General features: G+C 33.0%; 2 protein-coding genes across 3 annotated transcripts; one reads left to right on the forward strand and one right to left on the reverse strand.

The window, feature by feature from the left end:
* Positions 1–1,708: 1,708 nt before the first annotated feature.
* LOC123203165 (far upstream element-binding protein 3-like) lies at positions 1,709–8,440 on the reverse strand. Of its 2 annotated transcripts, none has more exons than XM_044619374.1 (7): positions 8,075–8,440; positions 7,348–7,739; positions 6,913–7,098; positions 6,623–6,724; positions 6,473–6,544; positions 6,233–6,349; positions 1,709–3,253 (listed from the first exon to the last, which is right to left on the reverse strand). In XM_044619374.1, the coding sequence occupies exons 1-7, from the start codon at positions 8,271–8,273 to the stop codon at positions 1,967–1,969; spliced, it is 2,355 nt and encodes a 784-aa protein (XP_044475309.1). In that variant the 5' UTR covers positions 8,274–8,440; the 3' UTR covers positions 1,709–1,966. The 2 variants fall into 2 exon arrangements, with proteins under 2 accessions (XP_044475309.1, XP_044475310.1); XM_044619375.1 differs by having other exon boundaries at positions 7,348–7,736; positions 8,075–8,439.
* A 1,978-nt stretch (positions 8,441–10,418) lies between these two features.
* On the forward strand, positions 10,419–11,145 carry LOC123202775 (18.5 kDa class I heat shock protein-like). Its single transcript, XM_044618894.1, has one exon. It carries the CDS (start codon positions 10,514–10,516, stop codon positions 10,964–10,966), a length of 453 nt encoding a protein of 150 aa, XP_044474829.1. The 5' UTR covers positions 10,419–10,513; the 3' UTR covers positions 10,967–11,145.
* The last annotated feature ends 5,019 nt before the right edge of the window (positions 11,146–16,164 follow it).

Here is a 16,164-nt window from a genome sequence, read left to right on the forward strand (position 1 = left end):
TTCATAAATTCAAGCTTAGTTAATCGAGATTAATCTCTAAATATTAATAAAAAAAGCTAAATTCACAATTAGAAACGACAAATAAATGTATTATAAATTTAAACTTATCAGTTGCTAATTCTTACATCATGCACATAACTCTTCGGCGATTCATTTCGTGAATGAACAGATTAATCTTTATTGGAACTTACATGTTCTTACTACTTCAAAGGACGGTTGCTTCTGAAACCAAATAACTGGTTGTACAGGAGTTTTTTTAGTATAATTAATAGTAAGGTTGTGCATTATTCGATTCAAATAGTAAAACTGAATCAAACTGCTTAAAAATTATAGTTTTGTTTGATTTAATTTGTAAAATAGTTTGGTTTATGTTAAAATTTTTCAAACTGAACTAAATTATAAACCGTATTATAACGTATTTTTATAATATATATATATAAAACTATATAACTATACAACTATATTTGACAAAATATTTCTATAAGCAATTATGTGTATAATTTGTTTTTTTATATTTATTTTGTTATCTTTTGTACATGTATATTGTGTATGTATATATATTTTATATTTATTTTACACATGTATATTATATTTTAGAAAACTATAATTTAGTTAATTTTATTAAATGATATATATATACATATATATGAGAGTGATTTTAAAATATTAAAATTATAATAATCGAATCGTGTATTATATCATATATCAAAAATTCAATTTGCCATATCGTGTATCATATTATATGATACACTTTTTAAAAATTAAAATAATAAATTACTAATAAAATATTATAATTGAGACGTTATCATTTTGAAAAATATCACAAATACCCTTAACATTTTAAAAATTTTCATATGCACCCCTAATGCATTATCATTTTCTCTAAAAAAAATGTATCATTTTGTATAGGTAATATATATCGTATCGTAAAATATATATTATATCGTATGATACGTTTACTGTATCGTATTAATTCAATATATCTTATGATACATATCGTTTTTCATCTATATCGTATCATATCATAGGATATGATACGTATCGTGTATCATAAGATACTGATAACTATGATTCAAACTGTAATCCAAATCAGATCAAACCATATTTTTTCAGTTTGGTTTAAAAAATCTCTCAAACCGCATCAAACCAGACCGTGCACACCCCTAATTAATGGTCATCTTCAAGCTTGTTTCAATTTTTCCATTTCTCCTTCCAGATCAAGCCTTTGAGTAATGCTACGTATTAAAACAAATTATATAAAATTATTCATATAATCTAATATAATAATATCTGATTAAATAATTTTGAATTGAAAAAAAAATCACATCACTTCAATCACAAGCTATCATTTTAATTTGTATAAATAAACAGGGAAATTCTTTTGAATGAATAGTTTTATTCTAATCCTTTATTTTACTGAATGGTTGATTTCATTTTGGTTGTTCACGGCAAATAAGAACGGATCAAGTCTGATGAGTACATAGATAACATGACTTGACAAGTGACTCATTGGTAAAATTCAGGAGACCTATTTAGAGTTAGAAGCTGAATCGCCACCAAATCAGAGGCCAGAGTTGCACTTTCTGATCTCAATGGGTATTTCAAGACCCTTCAAAGAGAACTGAATTTATTCTTAAACTCGTAATCGAGATTTTTGCAAATGGCCAAAAACAATTTGTTGAAAAAATATACCATCCCAGCCTATCAATGAATAGGGAAAAAAAAAATGCTAGGTCTGATTCATTGAGATCATATCATCCGAAGAATACATCAAAATAGTAGAGCAACAACATTCTTAACTATATCAGCTGCATTTAAAAGATATAATAGCATTTCCAGACGCCAAAAAAAAAAAAAAAAAAAAAAAAAGAGAAAATCTATGAACTTATATAGGCAGTCAGAACAATAGACCCAAGGGACGCAACGGCTAACTAATCAATATCTGGTACAAATAAAGGAAAACTTTTCAATGAGGTGCAGAATACTGCTGCACCTGGGTGGCGTCATATTGAGGGTAAACAGGCTGTGGTGATGCAGTTTTGCCATAACCGACTGGTGCACTCCCTTGAGTAACCCCATATGTGGCTGGTTGTGCAGCAGCCTGATCATAGCTTGGTTGAGCTGCGGTTGGCTGAGCATAAGCTTGCTGCCCACTCCCTGGTGCAGAGTAGGCAGACCCTGGGGCACTACCTCCATAATTAGGATCTTGAGTGGCTTGATAACCATAACTTGCATTGTTAGCAGCTGGCTGCTCAGGGTAACCTTGCTGTGGATTGGTGTATGATGTGTACCCAACAGTAGAAGAAACTTGCCCATAGCCAGCAGCTTGCTGCCCACTAGGCAGCTGTGTATAACTGGGAACAGAGTGGCCGCCTTGCTGAGGATAGCTGGGAGTGGATGCAGCTGCATGCTGATTACAACCCTCAGTAGCTGGTGCAGAACCATAAGCGGGATAGCTCTGATGCATAGCTCCACTTGTTGCATAAGGATATTGTTGTTGATGTGGCACATTAGCACCATATGCTTGGGCTGATGGAACAGAACCTTGGTAAGGCATATCTCCTAGTTGACCTGGCCGGGGAAGACCATAAGATTGTTGTGGTTGTCCTCCCTGTGGTGGCATGTTATATGATGGTGCCTTACCATACTGCTGTTGTTGGGGATAACCCAGTTGCATGCTACCCTGTGAGTAAGCTGCCTGAGAGTGTCCATATCCAACATAGGGATGCTGCATTTGTGCGTGATTGTCATACTTTGGTCCATCATACCCATGTCCATAACCCTGCTGAGAAGCTGTCTGAGCATAGCCACGTTGATGCCCATCATCATGACCATGAGGCTGCCCATAGTTGTAATTTGCCTGGGATGGAGGTGGGCCTCCTGCTGAGACAGGGGTAGGGCCAGGACCATGCCCATGATTGGGAGTTGAATGAGCAACAGAGCCTGGGTGATCATGACCTCCTTGCCCACCATAGTAATCATAACCACCAGCGCCTCCATGCAGAGGGCCATGCATATTGGGAGGACCACCAAAATTACCTCTTGGACCCATTTGCTGCGAAGGATAACCACCACGTGCTGGAGGTGGATACTGGGAATTCTGAGAAGGATAGGGTCCTCGCTGCTGATAGTCATAACCCATTGGCTGTGAGGGATGAGGACCACGTGAACCCCATTGAGGTGGACCAGAGTGTCCACGCGATCGATAGGCTTGCTGATTAAAACCACCAGAGATAGGTGACGGCCTCATAGTCTATTCAACACATTGCATTAATCATCAGTAATAAGAAGCACCATCATTCCAAAAGTAAACAAAACAAAGAATGTTATCTTAATGGAGAAACTAAAAAAATAGATCATTCACAAAAAGGCATGTTCATCACAAACCAAAGATAGAAAAGATCAAAATAAACCACCACCTGATAGTTAGAAGATGAAGTTTGAGACTGCAACACAACAAAGAAAATAAAAAAATAAACAAGAATAACATCATTAAGATCGTGCTCATTACAAAGTCTCACAAAAGCTAGCACCATGAAATGCAATAGCAATGTCATAAGATTATAAGCAAAATTTGTCCTAAAAAAGGTTAAACTCAGTTACAATAGCATATATTCAATGAACTTCAGAGTTCTAACAAAACAAAAACTCTAAGCAAACTCATACTACCCTCACAATCTTTCCCATCTGAAATAAGATGAAAGAAAAAAGGTTAAGTCCCCAAAATCTGCATATTTAAAATGTAAATTCTACATTTAAAATGTCTTGGTCCAGAATTTCTACAATTAAATGATCTCTATCAAGTGAGATGATCTGGTATTAAAACCGAAATGCACAACGATCTAAACATACTTAATAGGGAATGAACCAAGATTAAGTAATTGAACATTTATGTGAGACTTTCAGGAAATTTACTTTCAGAATTTATCACATTAAGAGAACAGCACTATAAAAAGATTACACAAAGATGACAGGTGTATACTCCCCAAAATGTTTCAACAAGCATTATATACAAGTACGAGAATTCAGTCCCATGCAAATTCAAAGCAGAATCTTCACCAGGTACAACACTATCTTCATATACATGTCTAATGACAGAACATCGGGATACAGTGGACCACCTAGGTTAATACAATATGTCTTCACTACATATTTTTTAAGTCTCAAAGTAATCTTACCAACTATTAACACCTGCAATTGCGAGAATACCTCTCTTCGGGGGAGTGATAAGTAGTTGTCTATTGCTACACCAAGAAAGCAATGCTGACCCTTGGGAAAGGCATAGCCAAATCTGCATTTTTAAAGCCAACCAATACGAATTGGCACCTTCAACATAAATAAATCATGGCAACCGACATCTTGGATTGAATATGACTATCTTCCTAATTGCATTCAATTGACCTCGGCATAGATCATTAATCAATACCACAAACTCTCATGAGTGTAATGTAATCAAGCTCTCACTTTCATGGCACAATGTCACATCATGACTATACTAAAACTTTATCATACTGACAAATGTAAAAGATCCAGAAATTTTGCTCAACCAATCAAAGGACATTTTTGCACAAACCCATAGAAACATGATTTATTAGCACCTCAAAAGGATAAATAATTGCTAAAATCCTAGAATACAAAGATACCACGATCTATTCAATGGAAAAAAGAATTAATTGACATTATTATTGTTCCTAGTACATATATTTGTAATGGAAGTAAATTTACATAAGTTGAGTTACTACGGCTGACATAATAAAAATTTCACATGTTATATGTGGCATAATCGAAGTCCATATGAGACACTGAAATAACCCTCGCTAACTTCACTGGTAGAGGACAACATGATGTAGAAGAGTACTGTATCACAACAGTTATATCCACTTGTCATATTATAAATAAGATTAGACACTATCACAACCTGATTGAAGATGTAACGTTGGCAACAATTTAACCAACAAGGCACAGCCATATAGAAGCTAAAATAACCTTAATGTCCAACATGCACAAAGGTAGGGCAAGGCCAAAAAATAATTGATCCAAGCAATATTGAAAAGTTCAGTCCCTTAAATCCTAGACATGCATTGATAGCTCCAGTGACCAATAGAAAAGAAAATCAAACACGTACAGATAAAGAGATGATTGACAGAAAGAAGTTTAAAAACTGAATAACATGGCATCACTATCTTAGAAATAAACGTCGCATTGCAAGTAATAAATCATTAAAAGTGCAATTAATCATTGGAGGTTTACAATTAAAGAGTTATAAATCTAATAAAAATATCTTCCGGACAAAAATCAGATATAGACCATAGTTGTCAAAGGCGAAAAACACCAAAAGGCCATGGGGGGTCCTATTGCCTACATGAAAAAGGTGAAGCGAAGGCGTCACCTTTTTATCAAAGGCGATTAAAAAATTTCATTAATTTTTATTTTATTTCCATTAAATTTAAATTATTTGTTACTATATCTACAACAAAAAATTAATCGACAACTGCATCAACAGTCTCAGATCTAACAACAATTAGTTATCATGTCTAGACTTCTCTGACGACTATCTATAAGAGATCAATGAACCTATCTGATAACCTTAAATCTCTCCAACAACCTTATTGGCAACCCTAGAACTCGCCGACAACCTCTTAGCAATCTTAAAACTCACTATTGACCTCTCGACCACCTTAAAAATTGTCAGTAATCTCTTCGACAACCTTAAACCTCATTGGAGACCCTAAAAATTGTCAATAACCCTTATATCAAACTGAAAATTGCCCAAAACCTGCCTAAAAGTTTAAAACTATGCCAAAAACTGTTTAGAATTTGTTGATAACCCTATAATCTAGTTGTGGATAACCTAGGTGATAATAAAGTGAGCTTTTTCAGTGCCTAAAGCTTCTCACCTCCCAAGGCGCCGAAAAAGCACTAAAAGGAATCACCTTTGAACCACTGGTCACCTTGAGTAAACTGTCACTTAAGAGTGCCTGAGGCACGCCTTTGACAATGATGATAAAAACAGGCCATGAGCACCTAATCTACCAGAGTTATTTTACAACTTGTCATCTTACTATGACTGAAGGAAAAGAAAATTAAAAGAGAACCTATACAGACCACATTGATAATTGCTTAACAAAAGATGCCAACATAGCAATTATAATTAATGCAAGACATTTTAAAATCAAACAGCAATAAATCATACCAAGGGAGAAAAAGAAAACACACAAGGATAAAAACAAACCTGATTCAAAACATCCCTTATCATTTCTTGAGCAATCTCTATCTGCCTCATATCACCAGTAACTCGCACTGTCCTCTCTTTGGAACCATCTCCTTCAGGAAGATGTTGAGGTATCAGCTATACATAGAATATACCCGTCAATATCCTAAGAGTTTACTTATGTCAATACAAAAAGAACAAAATACTGTAAGTCTGTAATCCAGCAAATAGGTTAATACGCAGGGTGACAGTATCAACTACCTGGATTCGTGCCCCAGACCTGGTTTGCAGACCCTTGATAGTCTCTCCGCCTCTACCAATGATTAAACCAACCTGGCCAAGAATACAATTTAAGGCATAAAAAGAGGTTAAAAAAAGAACATATATAAGCCAAAAGTAGTGAAACAATACCTTCTCATTTGGAACTTTTATCTCAACTTGGTCTCCAATTCCAGCAGCCTGTGCAGTAGCAAGACCCCTAGCTACTAAGGAAGGTGAGCCCCCTGCATCAGCCTGCAAAATAGGACAAACAACATACCAAGTAAATGATTGCAAGAAAGAATGTGTACTGCTAAAAGGAGAGAGAGTTGGAAAAGTTTTAAAATATTGAAATGGGAATTGGAACATCTATTAATGTACCATATCATCTAAAGCTCGCAGGTTGGCAGAAAATGAATACAATTACAGAGAGAATTAATTACCTCTGCTATGACAGCACTTATAAGCTTCTCAGCCTTGTTTATATTACTTAAAGTCCCAAATATTTCCACAGGTCTTGTGGTAGAGTAAGGGTCTGCTTCAGCATCCCTTGTAATCTGAATTTTTGCTCCGGAATTATACTGCAGATAACGTATGGTATCCCCAGCCTTGCCAATAAGAACACCAACCTGAACCATAATTTATCCAAATATAAATCTGTCAGAACCTTTCAATCTAATCTTTCATAACCATTTCCCTAGTTGTAAACACTAATTAGTTACACTAACCCATGAAGAAAAAATTTTAAATCTGGTTTAGTTAGTACAAAAATTTAATATAGTCAGACAAAAAATATATATAATAATTCCTGGCAACAGCACAAAAATACAAGCTCATCCAAAAATGAATTTCAACAAATTTGCTTGCTACTGGCATACCTTATTATTAGGGACCTCTATTCTGCGGCTCACAGTCGAGCCATCATTTGCAGCAGGCTCATCAAACTTAGAATTGTCGCTCTCTTGCCAAGGTTCTTCTTTAAAAGGTTCTACACTTTCTTTCCCTTCAACAGTGACTTCTTTGGTTTCCTCTTTGACAGTAACATAAGCTTCTTCTGTCTCCCCTTTAACACTAATCAATACTTCTTTCATTTCCTCTTTAACATAGATTTGCTCGTTTTCACCTGAAAGCTGCCCTTCCACAGATAACACCTGCTCTGTCTTAACTTCCACAGTTTCTTGCCCATCTCCTTTAGCTGCATCCTCAGTAATGTTTTCAGTATCCCCAGCTTTCTCCAACATTCCTTCTTTCAATCCATTAACACTAGCTGCTACATTAATAGATATATCTTATCATTACAATGTACCTAAACTGATTATAAATTGAACACGATAAAAAATTTATTTTGAACAATAGACAAAATAAGTTTCAAAATAACGACACAAATTTTACTACAATCACAACTCATTCGTTTTACAATTGAAATTCTATACAGTAGTAGCTTAAAATAACCCAAACCCTAACCTAAACAACACAAGATTCAATATAACCAACAAACATATATTCAATCATAAAGAATCTTCTTCCAGGATGAACCAATCAACAAGCGACAAGTGTCACCTTCAAAACCTCAAAACCCTAAACAAGAGAGAAAAAACAAATTACCTATCCCATCAGCTTTTTCATTATCTTCAACGAGCCTCGGCCTCTTCGCATCTGATTCACCCGCTTCCGCCAAGTCACCATCGGCATCGGGCTCAAGGGCAGTGGAGTTGGGGCTGGGCTGGAATTCCGAGTCCAAATTGTTAAGCTTTCGTTTGAGATCCGACGCCGTCGGAGCCACAACAACCTCTTCCTCCGCCATTCAGCTTTAACAAAACCCTAAAATTATTTTTCCTCAAAAATCAAGCAAAAACAAGACAGAGATTTTGTTTGAAGAGATACAATTAAAAAACAGTTGACGATTTAGGTTAGGCCAAAATATTATTCCCACCCAAGGTATAGTGAAACGCTCGACGCCCACATTCCAATTTTTTTAAATCTAAAAATACTTTCTTAAAAAAATTTTTATTAGTCAAAATTAAGAAAAAAATCGTTATTTATTAAAAAATTTTAAAAATTAAAGTTTTATCATATTTTTCTTTTCAGATTTAGAAATCTTACAATTTTCTCTCAACCCAAAGTTTAAAAACTAACAAATACCTTCTAAGGTTTGTTCTTTTTCTCTTTAGCATCGATTCGTCGTATTCGATCATCGATTATCTCCTCTCTCATTTTATCTTTTCCTTCCCTTATCGACCATCTTCAACCTAGACAAAAATGATTGATTTTCATCTTTCAGATAAAGACAACGAATCTTTATTTGAGAGATGAAGACAGATCTCCACCGAAGATGGTCGGATAGAGAAAGAAAAATGATCGGAGGGAGAGATAAGACGAGAAAGAAAATAACCAACGACAGGAGGACAGTCGACAATTGGAAACAACGAACCCATACCAAAGAGAAGAGAAACAAACTTATGAGGTATTTGTCAGTTTTCAAATTTTGGATTATAAGAAAAATTATAAAATTTTTAAATTTGAAAAAAAAAATATGATAAAACTTTTAATTTTGTGATAAAAGATAACTTTATCTTTAATTTTAAATAATATTTTTAATAAAAACTTGGTTACGAGTGAATGTTTAAGTTTAAAAAAAGTTAAATGAGGGTTTGGGATTTTACTTCTTTGAGCGTGAATAACTTCTTCAGCCAATTTTTTATTGGAAGAGAGCGAATGAGAGTAAGAAACGTGGAGAAAAAGGGTTTTCAGGCTTTATAAATCCCAGTAAGTGAGATGTTTCAGGCCGTCAGTGAGGGAGTTCAACTACGTGGATTTCTAATTCAAAAATAATTTTTTCTATAAGTTAAATATAATTAGAAATTTTAAATCATATTGTAACATTAATTCCAAATTTTGCTTATATTGAAATTATAAAAAATTTATTTAATTAAAATAAATCTTAGGCAGGTAAAAGAAAATTAAAGGGGTGCATGATTAGGTATAAAGCTTAAAAAAATTATTATTTTGTTTTGTCTGATTCTAATTGACAAAGTTTTTAAAAAAATGTTTATAATTTAAATTACAGTTTATACAATTTCTAAGCTAAACCAAACCATGCTAAATCATAAATCTTAATTTTTTTTAAAATTCAAATAGATTAAATGATTGTTTTCCATATAAGGTTTGATAAGATTGCATATTCTCATTTGTTAAGTTTAAAAAAAATCATTTTTTTTTATCTATATGTTATATTAATTAAAACAATTTTTTTAATTTTTTTATAAAATTACTAAAAATGATTTTTTTTAATCCCTAATTTATATTTTTTCAGTAATTAATTATGTAGATTAAAAGAAAAAGCAGCAAGATCTCAAAAAAGGGACTCAAATACAACCTAAAGCTCATCCCTTCAAAGGGAAGCTACACAAACAAAACCAAGGATCACCCAAAATAAGTCATCTGTCTCGTCATGAAAGGATTTTTGAAAATTAAAAAAAGAAATTGAAATTGTTTTTAAATTTTTTAAAATTTGAATATACACTTAATAGTTCAGAAATAATAATTATATAATGAAAACCAAATATAATATAATAAATTAAAAGTTTACATTACATTTTTTAGATGTATCTTATTATTTTATTTATATATTTATTATATATATTTTATATTTATTTTAATATTTATTTTATATATTAGATAGTTATAATTTAATTATTATTTATTAAGTATAAAAATTTGAATGTGAACGGTTTTAATAATTTTAAATTATAATCCCAATTAAACCAAGTCACTTTTTTTGCAATTTAATTTAGTTTAATATATAAAACAGTCTGATTTAGTTAGAGTAATTTCAAGAATATTCTAAAATATCTCTAAGACGAATTTACTTATCAAAATCTGAGTGAAATTGTTGTATTACCCTTGAAAATATATATTCTGGAAGGTGCGAAGGAATGGCCCACATTCCGTTATTCTGGAAGGTGCTGCAATTTCACTTTTATCTTTCTGAGCTTACTACTTCTCTCGCAAACCAAACACCTATCGTTAACCGGAGCACAAAACATGTCAATCGTTCCCATCGGTGATCGCCGTGCCACAATCTCCACCCCCTTTTCCTTAGACACATGGGATCCATTCGAGAATTTCCCAGAAGGATTCCCTTTCTCCCTTGACCTTTGGATCCCCTTCACTGATTTTCCTTCATTTTCTCGGGAAATCTTTCCCTCCTCTGGATCCCAAATCAGCTGGAAAGAAACTTCAAAAGCCCATGTGTACAAGGCTTTTCTTCCAGGACTCACCAGAGATGAAGTCATAGTTTACATCGACGACGACAACGTGCTTCAAATAAGCAGTGACGACGGCAAGTTCATGAGCCGGTTTAAGCTTCCTGAGAATGCCATGGTGGATCAAGTTCAGGCTTCCATGGAACGTGGCGTGCTCACTGTAAGCGTCGGTAAGAGGAACGCAGTAGATCGGAATGTTAGAGTTGTTGAAATTACGGGCGACGATGGTTAAATTATGTTGCTTTGTTTAGGTTGTTCATCATGCGTTTCATGTTTATGCTGTGTGGTAAAAAAAAGTGTGTTTGTGTTGTGAGTTGTAATATTGATTGAACTTTGTCTTATGTGTGACTAACTGCTATCCTTTTAAGAAATTGGTATTCCAGTGTAGAATGGCACCTCTTAGTTCGATTTCGACTGGAGTTAATTTTTGTTTAATTATTTTTAATTAAAATTATTATAAGTTAAACGATAAAAAAATATTTTTAATAAAATTTTGGAGAAACTATTAACAATTTTATTTTGGTTCAACAATATTATAAAATGGTTTTTTTTTGTTTAACTGAAAATGTCATTTCTTCACATCTGCGCGCAGAAATAGTCATTTGACTTTGTTAAAATTAAATTTTGCATTCTATAATTGTAGTTTAGGTTTTTGTTTTTGGTAGTTTATCATTGAAAATTTAGTTCACAGGTGTTCCTTGTCCTTCTGGGGCTTTTGAAGCCTTGTGCACGATTCTGTTTTTGTTATGACGGAGTAGTCGATTCCAATTTATGGAACTTTTCAAATGGATTTTCTGAAATTGTTTGTGAAGCGAAAGAGCTGAATAACCCATTTTTTAGCAAGAGACATGAACGTATCAATCATTTTGACAGTGGACTCCTATCATTCACGACAATGTATGTTGAAGGCGATTTTGCATAACAAAGCAAACTCAATGATTTTCAATCGAAGTTTATCACCGCAGTATAATTATCAACTCAATACAATAGAACTCAATAATTATAGCTAGGCCAAAGGACTACTTGCCATCCAAGTTTTAGCTTATTCTAAAAAAAATTCTAGCAGTGTTTTGAAAATTCAAACACCCATTTATGAGATAACTTTTGTTAAAATTTTCAATTATAGATAAAGGTGAAATCATTATTTTACCACTATACTTTTTAAATTCTAAAAATTAATATCATTTTCTCTCTCTTATATTTTAAAAATTAATAACTTTATCCCTACCCAAAGTTTTAAAAGTTAACATTTCATCCCTTGGGTTTGTTTCCCTTCTACAGTCGTTACCATTCTGACTAACGATCGGTGCTTTACCCCCATCTTCTAGATCTAGCCATGAAGGACAATGAAGGTTGACCAACCACCATCATGAATGACGATGAAACATCGTCTTTCGTTGTCTGGACGATACTATTCCTTCGTCAAAGAAGATCGATGGATGATCTTCGTTAGAGAAGATCACTGATTGGATTTCCTAAGTCACTAGAGATGAAACCTAAAAATGGAGAAAAAAGTGAATTTTTCAATATTTAATCATGAGAGAAATTATTAGTTTTCAAACCAATGAGAGAAAATGATATAAATTTTGAAGGTTTTAGAGTTTAGTGGAAAAATAACGATTTTAACCTTATCTCTAACAGAAAATTCTAATCAAAGTTGGCTCATGAATGGGTGTTAGAGTTTTTAAAATGCCATAAATGTGTATTTAAGCTTGGGCTAAAACTTGGGTGGGAAATAGTCCTTTGGTCTTATAACAAACACACATACACACACACATATATATTTACAATCTCAAATGATATGCTTGACATTATTATCAATCATACCAATTTAACATTGTGATATCAATTACATAGAATATAAAACATGTGATTAATCAAAACATATGCACCAAACAACAATAGTACATATTGTGCCTAATAAACAAGCTATGATACCATTATTAGGAAACTTAAGAAACATTGAAGGCTCCAATAACAAATTTTCGTAGTGGAATCAAAGGACAAATTTGGGATTCTAACAAACCTAGAATCAATACATATTAACATGCAAGGATAACAAATATGCCTTCATTGGAGACTATATCATTATTGTCTTCTTGATAATTGCTTGTACAATTTTTGATAATTTTGTAGGATCACTACTCATCTACCTTGGAGACAACCACAAAACTGCAATAATTATCAAGGCTTTTAGAGACTTAATCAATTGTTAGATTGTGAGTATGGTGAATGTAATTTAAGAGTACAGATGAGAGAATTTTTCTCTCATAGGACTAAGGTGGACAGTTCAATCTAAAATTATTAATATAAGTTGAATTTAGGTGAAATTCTAACCCTAAGTCAAATTCTTATAAATTGTCTTTCAATCTTTAAATTTTGGATTATAATCGTTTGGTGCCTAAAACTATAATTTCTTACATTTAGTCTAATAACGAGTATGGCATCTATCATAACATGATTGGATTCGAGTCACTCATTAATAGAGCTTAAAGTCACCATGCTTGAGTGTGATTCACTTTATATGTAATAAATCAAAAACATTTTAATCATGACTATCAACCCTTTATTATGTGTGACTCATAGACTTTTTATCATGTCAATAGTAAATAAATTCATAATTAATCAATTGTTTTTCCACAAACCATGAGCAACCTCTAATAAGACATTATGATTACCTATTTAATGGAGAATTCCTAAAAATTGAAGATTGTGAAGGTTATTAGGAAATGCCCATTCGTGTGACATGTCAATTAATCCTATCATGTTGTTAGTTATGATTTGTACACCACCACCATAGGTCAGCATCATCACCTAGTGAGTTCAAGTCTACACCTTGGATGTTGACACCATGACGAGATATGACAAGCTTATCGTGTGAGTTATGTTTTGCACATCAAGCATGAGACAAACCTCTCACCAAGCAGGTTGCATATGTTTATGGACTTTGCAACCCAAAAATTCAAACTCGCTAACTACACACGACCATGTGCTCTTACACACACATGCGTGTGCTCCTCTTTACTTATTCATTTTCATATGCTTGACATGAAATAACATTTTTGCCCTTCCAAGGCATGAACAATCATCACCTTTGTGCTACACAACCATCCTAAGAGAAAATCATCATAACTTAACACCAATAATAAATAAATGTAGAGAAAATACCAAAGTGCTATTGGGCTTACCTGTGAGTGTTACCACTTGAATGACGTTGATTGAACTAGCTATTTGTGATGCCACTGTTGGAGATGTAACATGCTACCCTCTAGTCACATGGGTGGGCTTGTTTTTTGAAAGTGGTGAGGTGTTAAGCCATGACTGTAGTCTTTGTCATTAGCATGACTAAAATAATCATTGATTGAATGATTCTTCTATTTGGTGATGTCATTGAAGCTAAAATAACAACTAAAATGAAAAGAATAACTAGAAATAAAGAAAGCTTATTCCAGAGGTCTTTCTTCTAAAGCCAAATTGTTGATGTTGAAAGTTATTATGTGAGAGGGAAACCAAATCAATGAGACTTAAAGTGTAAGGAAATGGAGATTTGAAAATTGAGAATTATGAAACAAGTGTTTTTTATATGGTTTGACAACAAACTCTACATGGCTTATGTCCACAGTGTAACTATTGATATAGGTCTTTCTCGCCTTATGATTTTCCCTTCTATAAAAGGGAAACTATTTTTAAATGAATATAATAATTATGAATAATGATAACACAGTAGTGGTTTATGAGGTATACGAAAGAGAAAACGCATTTTCATCTGTTTGTTATTGAATTATAAACAGGATATTAATTAAAATTGGCACGAAAGTTTCCGCCTAAACTTTTTTAGGTAAACTTTGAGTGATTTTACTATTTTAAGTAAATTTAATTGATATTTCGATAATACCCCTCTCCCTTAATTCTGTCAGATTTGTTATAGTTTTTCTCCCTCTACATCATCATATTGATAATATGATACGTTTGATAACTTATGATCCCAAATATTCAAAAACTTATTTGAAAACAAATAATTTTTGGTGTCATTGTTGATATTTACAGATCATAAAGAAAAAGATGAACATAAGCGCACAAAATGCATACGAGTACGTACAGGTACATGCAGGTGTATGCGCATGCATGTGGGTGCATGTGTGCACGTGGGTGTGTGAGGGTACATGCGAGTGTGTGAGATGTGCACAAGCAAAATTGCAATGAAAATTACATGCATTCATGCTTAAGAAAATTGAAAAACTAAATGTAACTATTATGAAAACACTTGTTATTAAACAATTACATGAAAATAATTTACATGAAGAAAATTTATTTTATTCATTAATGATTTGGATGGGGTAGCTTTGGAGGTAGATGAAAATATTTACTGCATTAAAATACACATTTCTTTACTTGTTTCATTCTTAATTAATTTTAAACAAACCATATTTCACTTGCTTCAATTGATTGATAAGAAAAAAATGGTAAAAGTGATATTAATGCTTAGATTTGGTAAGCAATGGTGCAAAGAAGGTGATAATAATTTAAAATATATTAATGGAGTTCAGACATTAGTTTTAGTCAATAGAAAAATCAATTACAATGGATTTGTAAAAATGACATCTTCATGTTTGGGTATCAATCGAAGTTCTAATGAATTAAAAATTTATATGCCAAATCCATCAGAGTTTAGTGATTTACCATATTTATTAAAAAATGACTATGATATTCGGATGATGATGAAGCTCTCTAGGTCATGGACAAAGTCTTCTTTATTTTTTGAAGTGGTGATACACCAAATTGAGTTTCAAGCTAACTATGAACAACAACATCTAAAATCAGAACAAAGGGTTCATCAAAACCCATCCATTGAAGTTTACTCTGTAGATAACATATATACGCAATCGAAAAGTATACCCGAAAGAGTAGGGTAAGTGTAACTTTGGTCATGATAGTATTGAGATTGGTGTTGGTTGGAATCCTTCTCAAGATTGGACACATGGTTAAAAAAGCTCGAAACCGTTATGGGTTACACACGAAGGATGTTATCAAATGGGTAATTTACCAACAAATGATTTTTACTCAGATGAAGAAGATGAATATCATGGTTGTCATAATGATGGCGATAACGATTCTAATGGTGGCAGTGATGTTGGTGGTACTAAAGGGGGTGATGATGTTGTTGATGATCCGAAGGTTAGTCCATCAGGAATAACGCATGAAGGTTTAGTTGACATTATTCTAATGCATCATAGTTCCAATCCATTTTTTAGTGATCCAAAGCCTTATAGAGATATAAAAAATGAAGGAATTTAAATTCACATAGCTACACCACGAGATGACAGATTCAAAATGAAAAATCAATTTGTTTTTAAACAAGTTTTAATAGATACCTTATACAAAGATACATTGGAAAATGGTTATTAATTTAGGGTTCTGAGTTCAAATAAA

Source organism: Mangifera indica, chromosome 19 (assembly GCF_011075055.1).
Source record: "Mangifera indica cultivar Alphonso chromosome 19, CATAS_Mindica_2.1, whole genome shotgun sequence".
Lineage (NCBI taxonomy): Eukaryota > Viridiplantae > Streptophyta > Magnoliopsida > Sapindales > Anacardiaceae > Mangifera > Mangifera indica.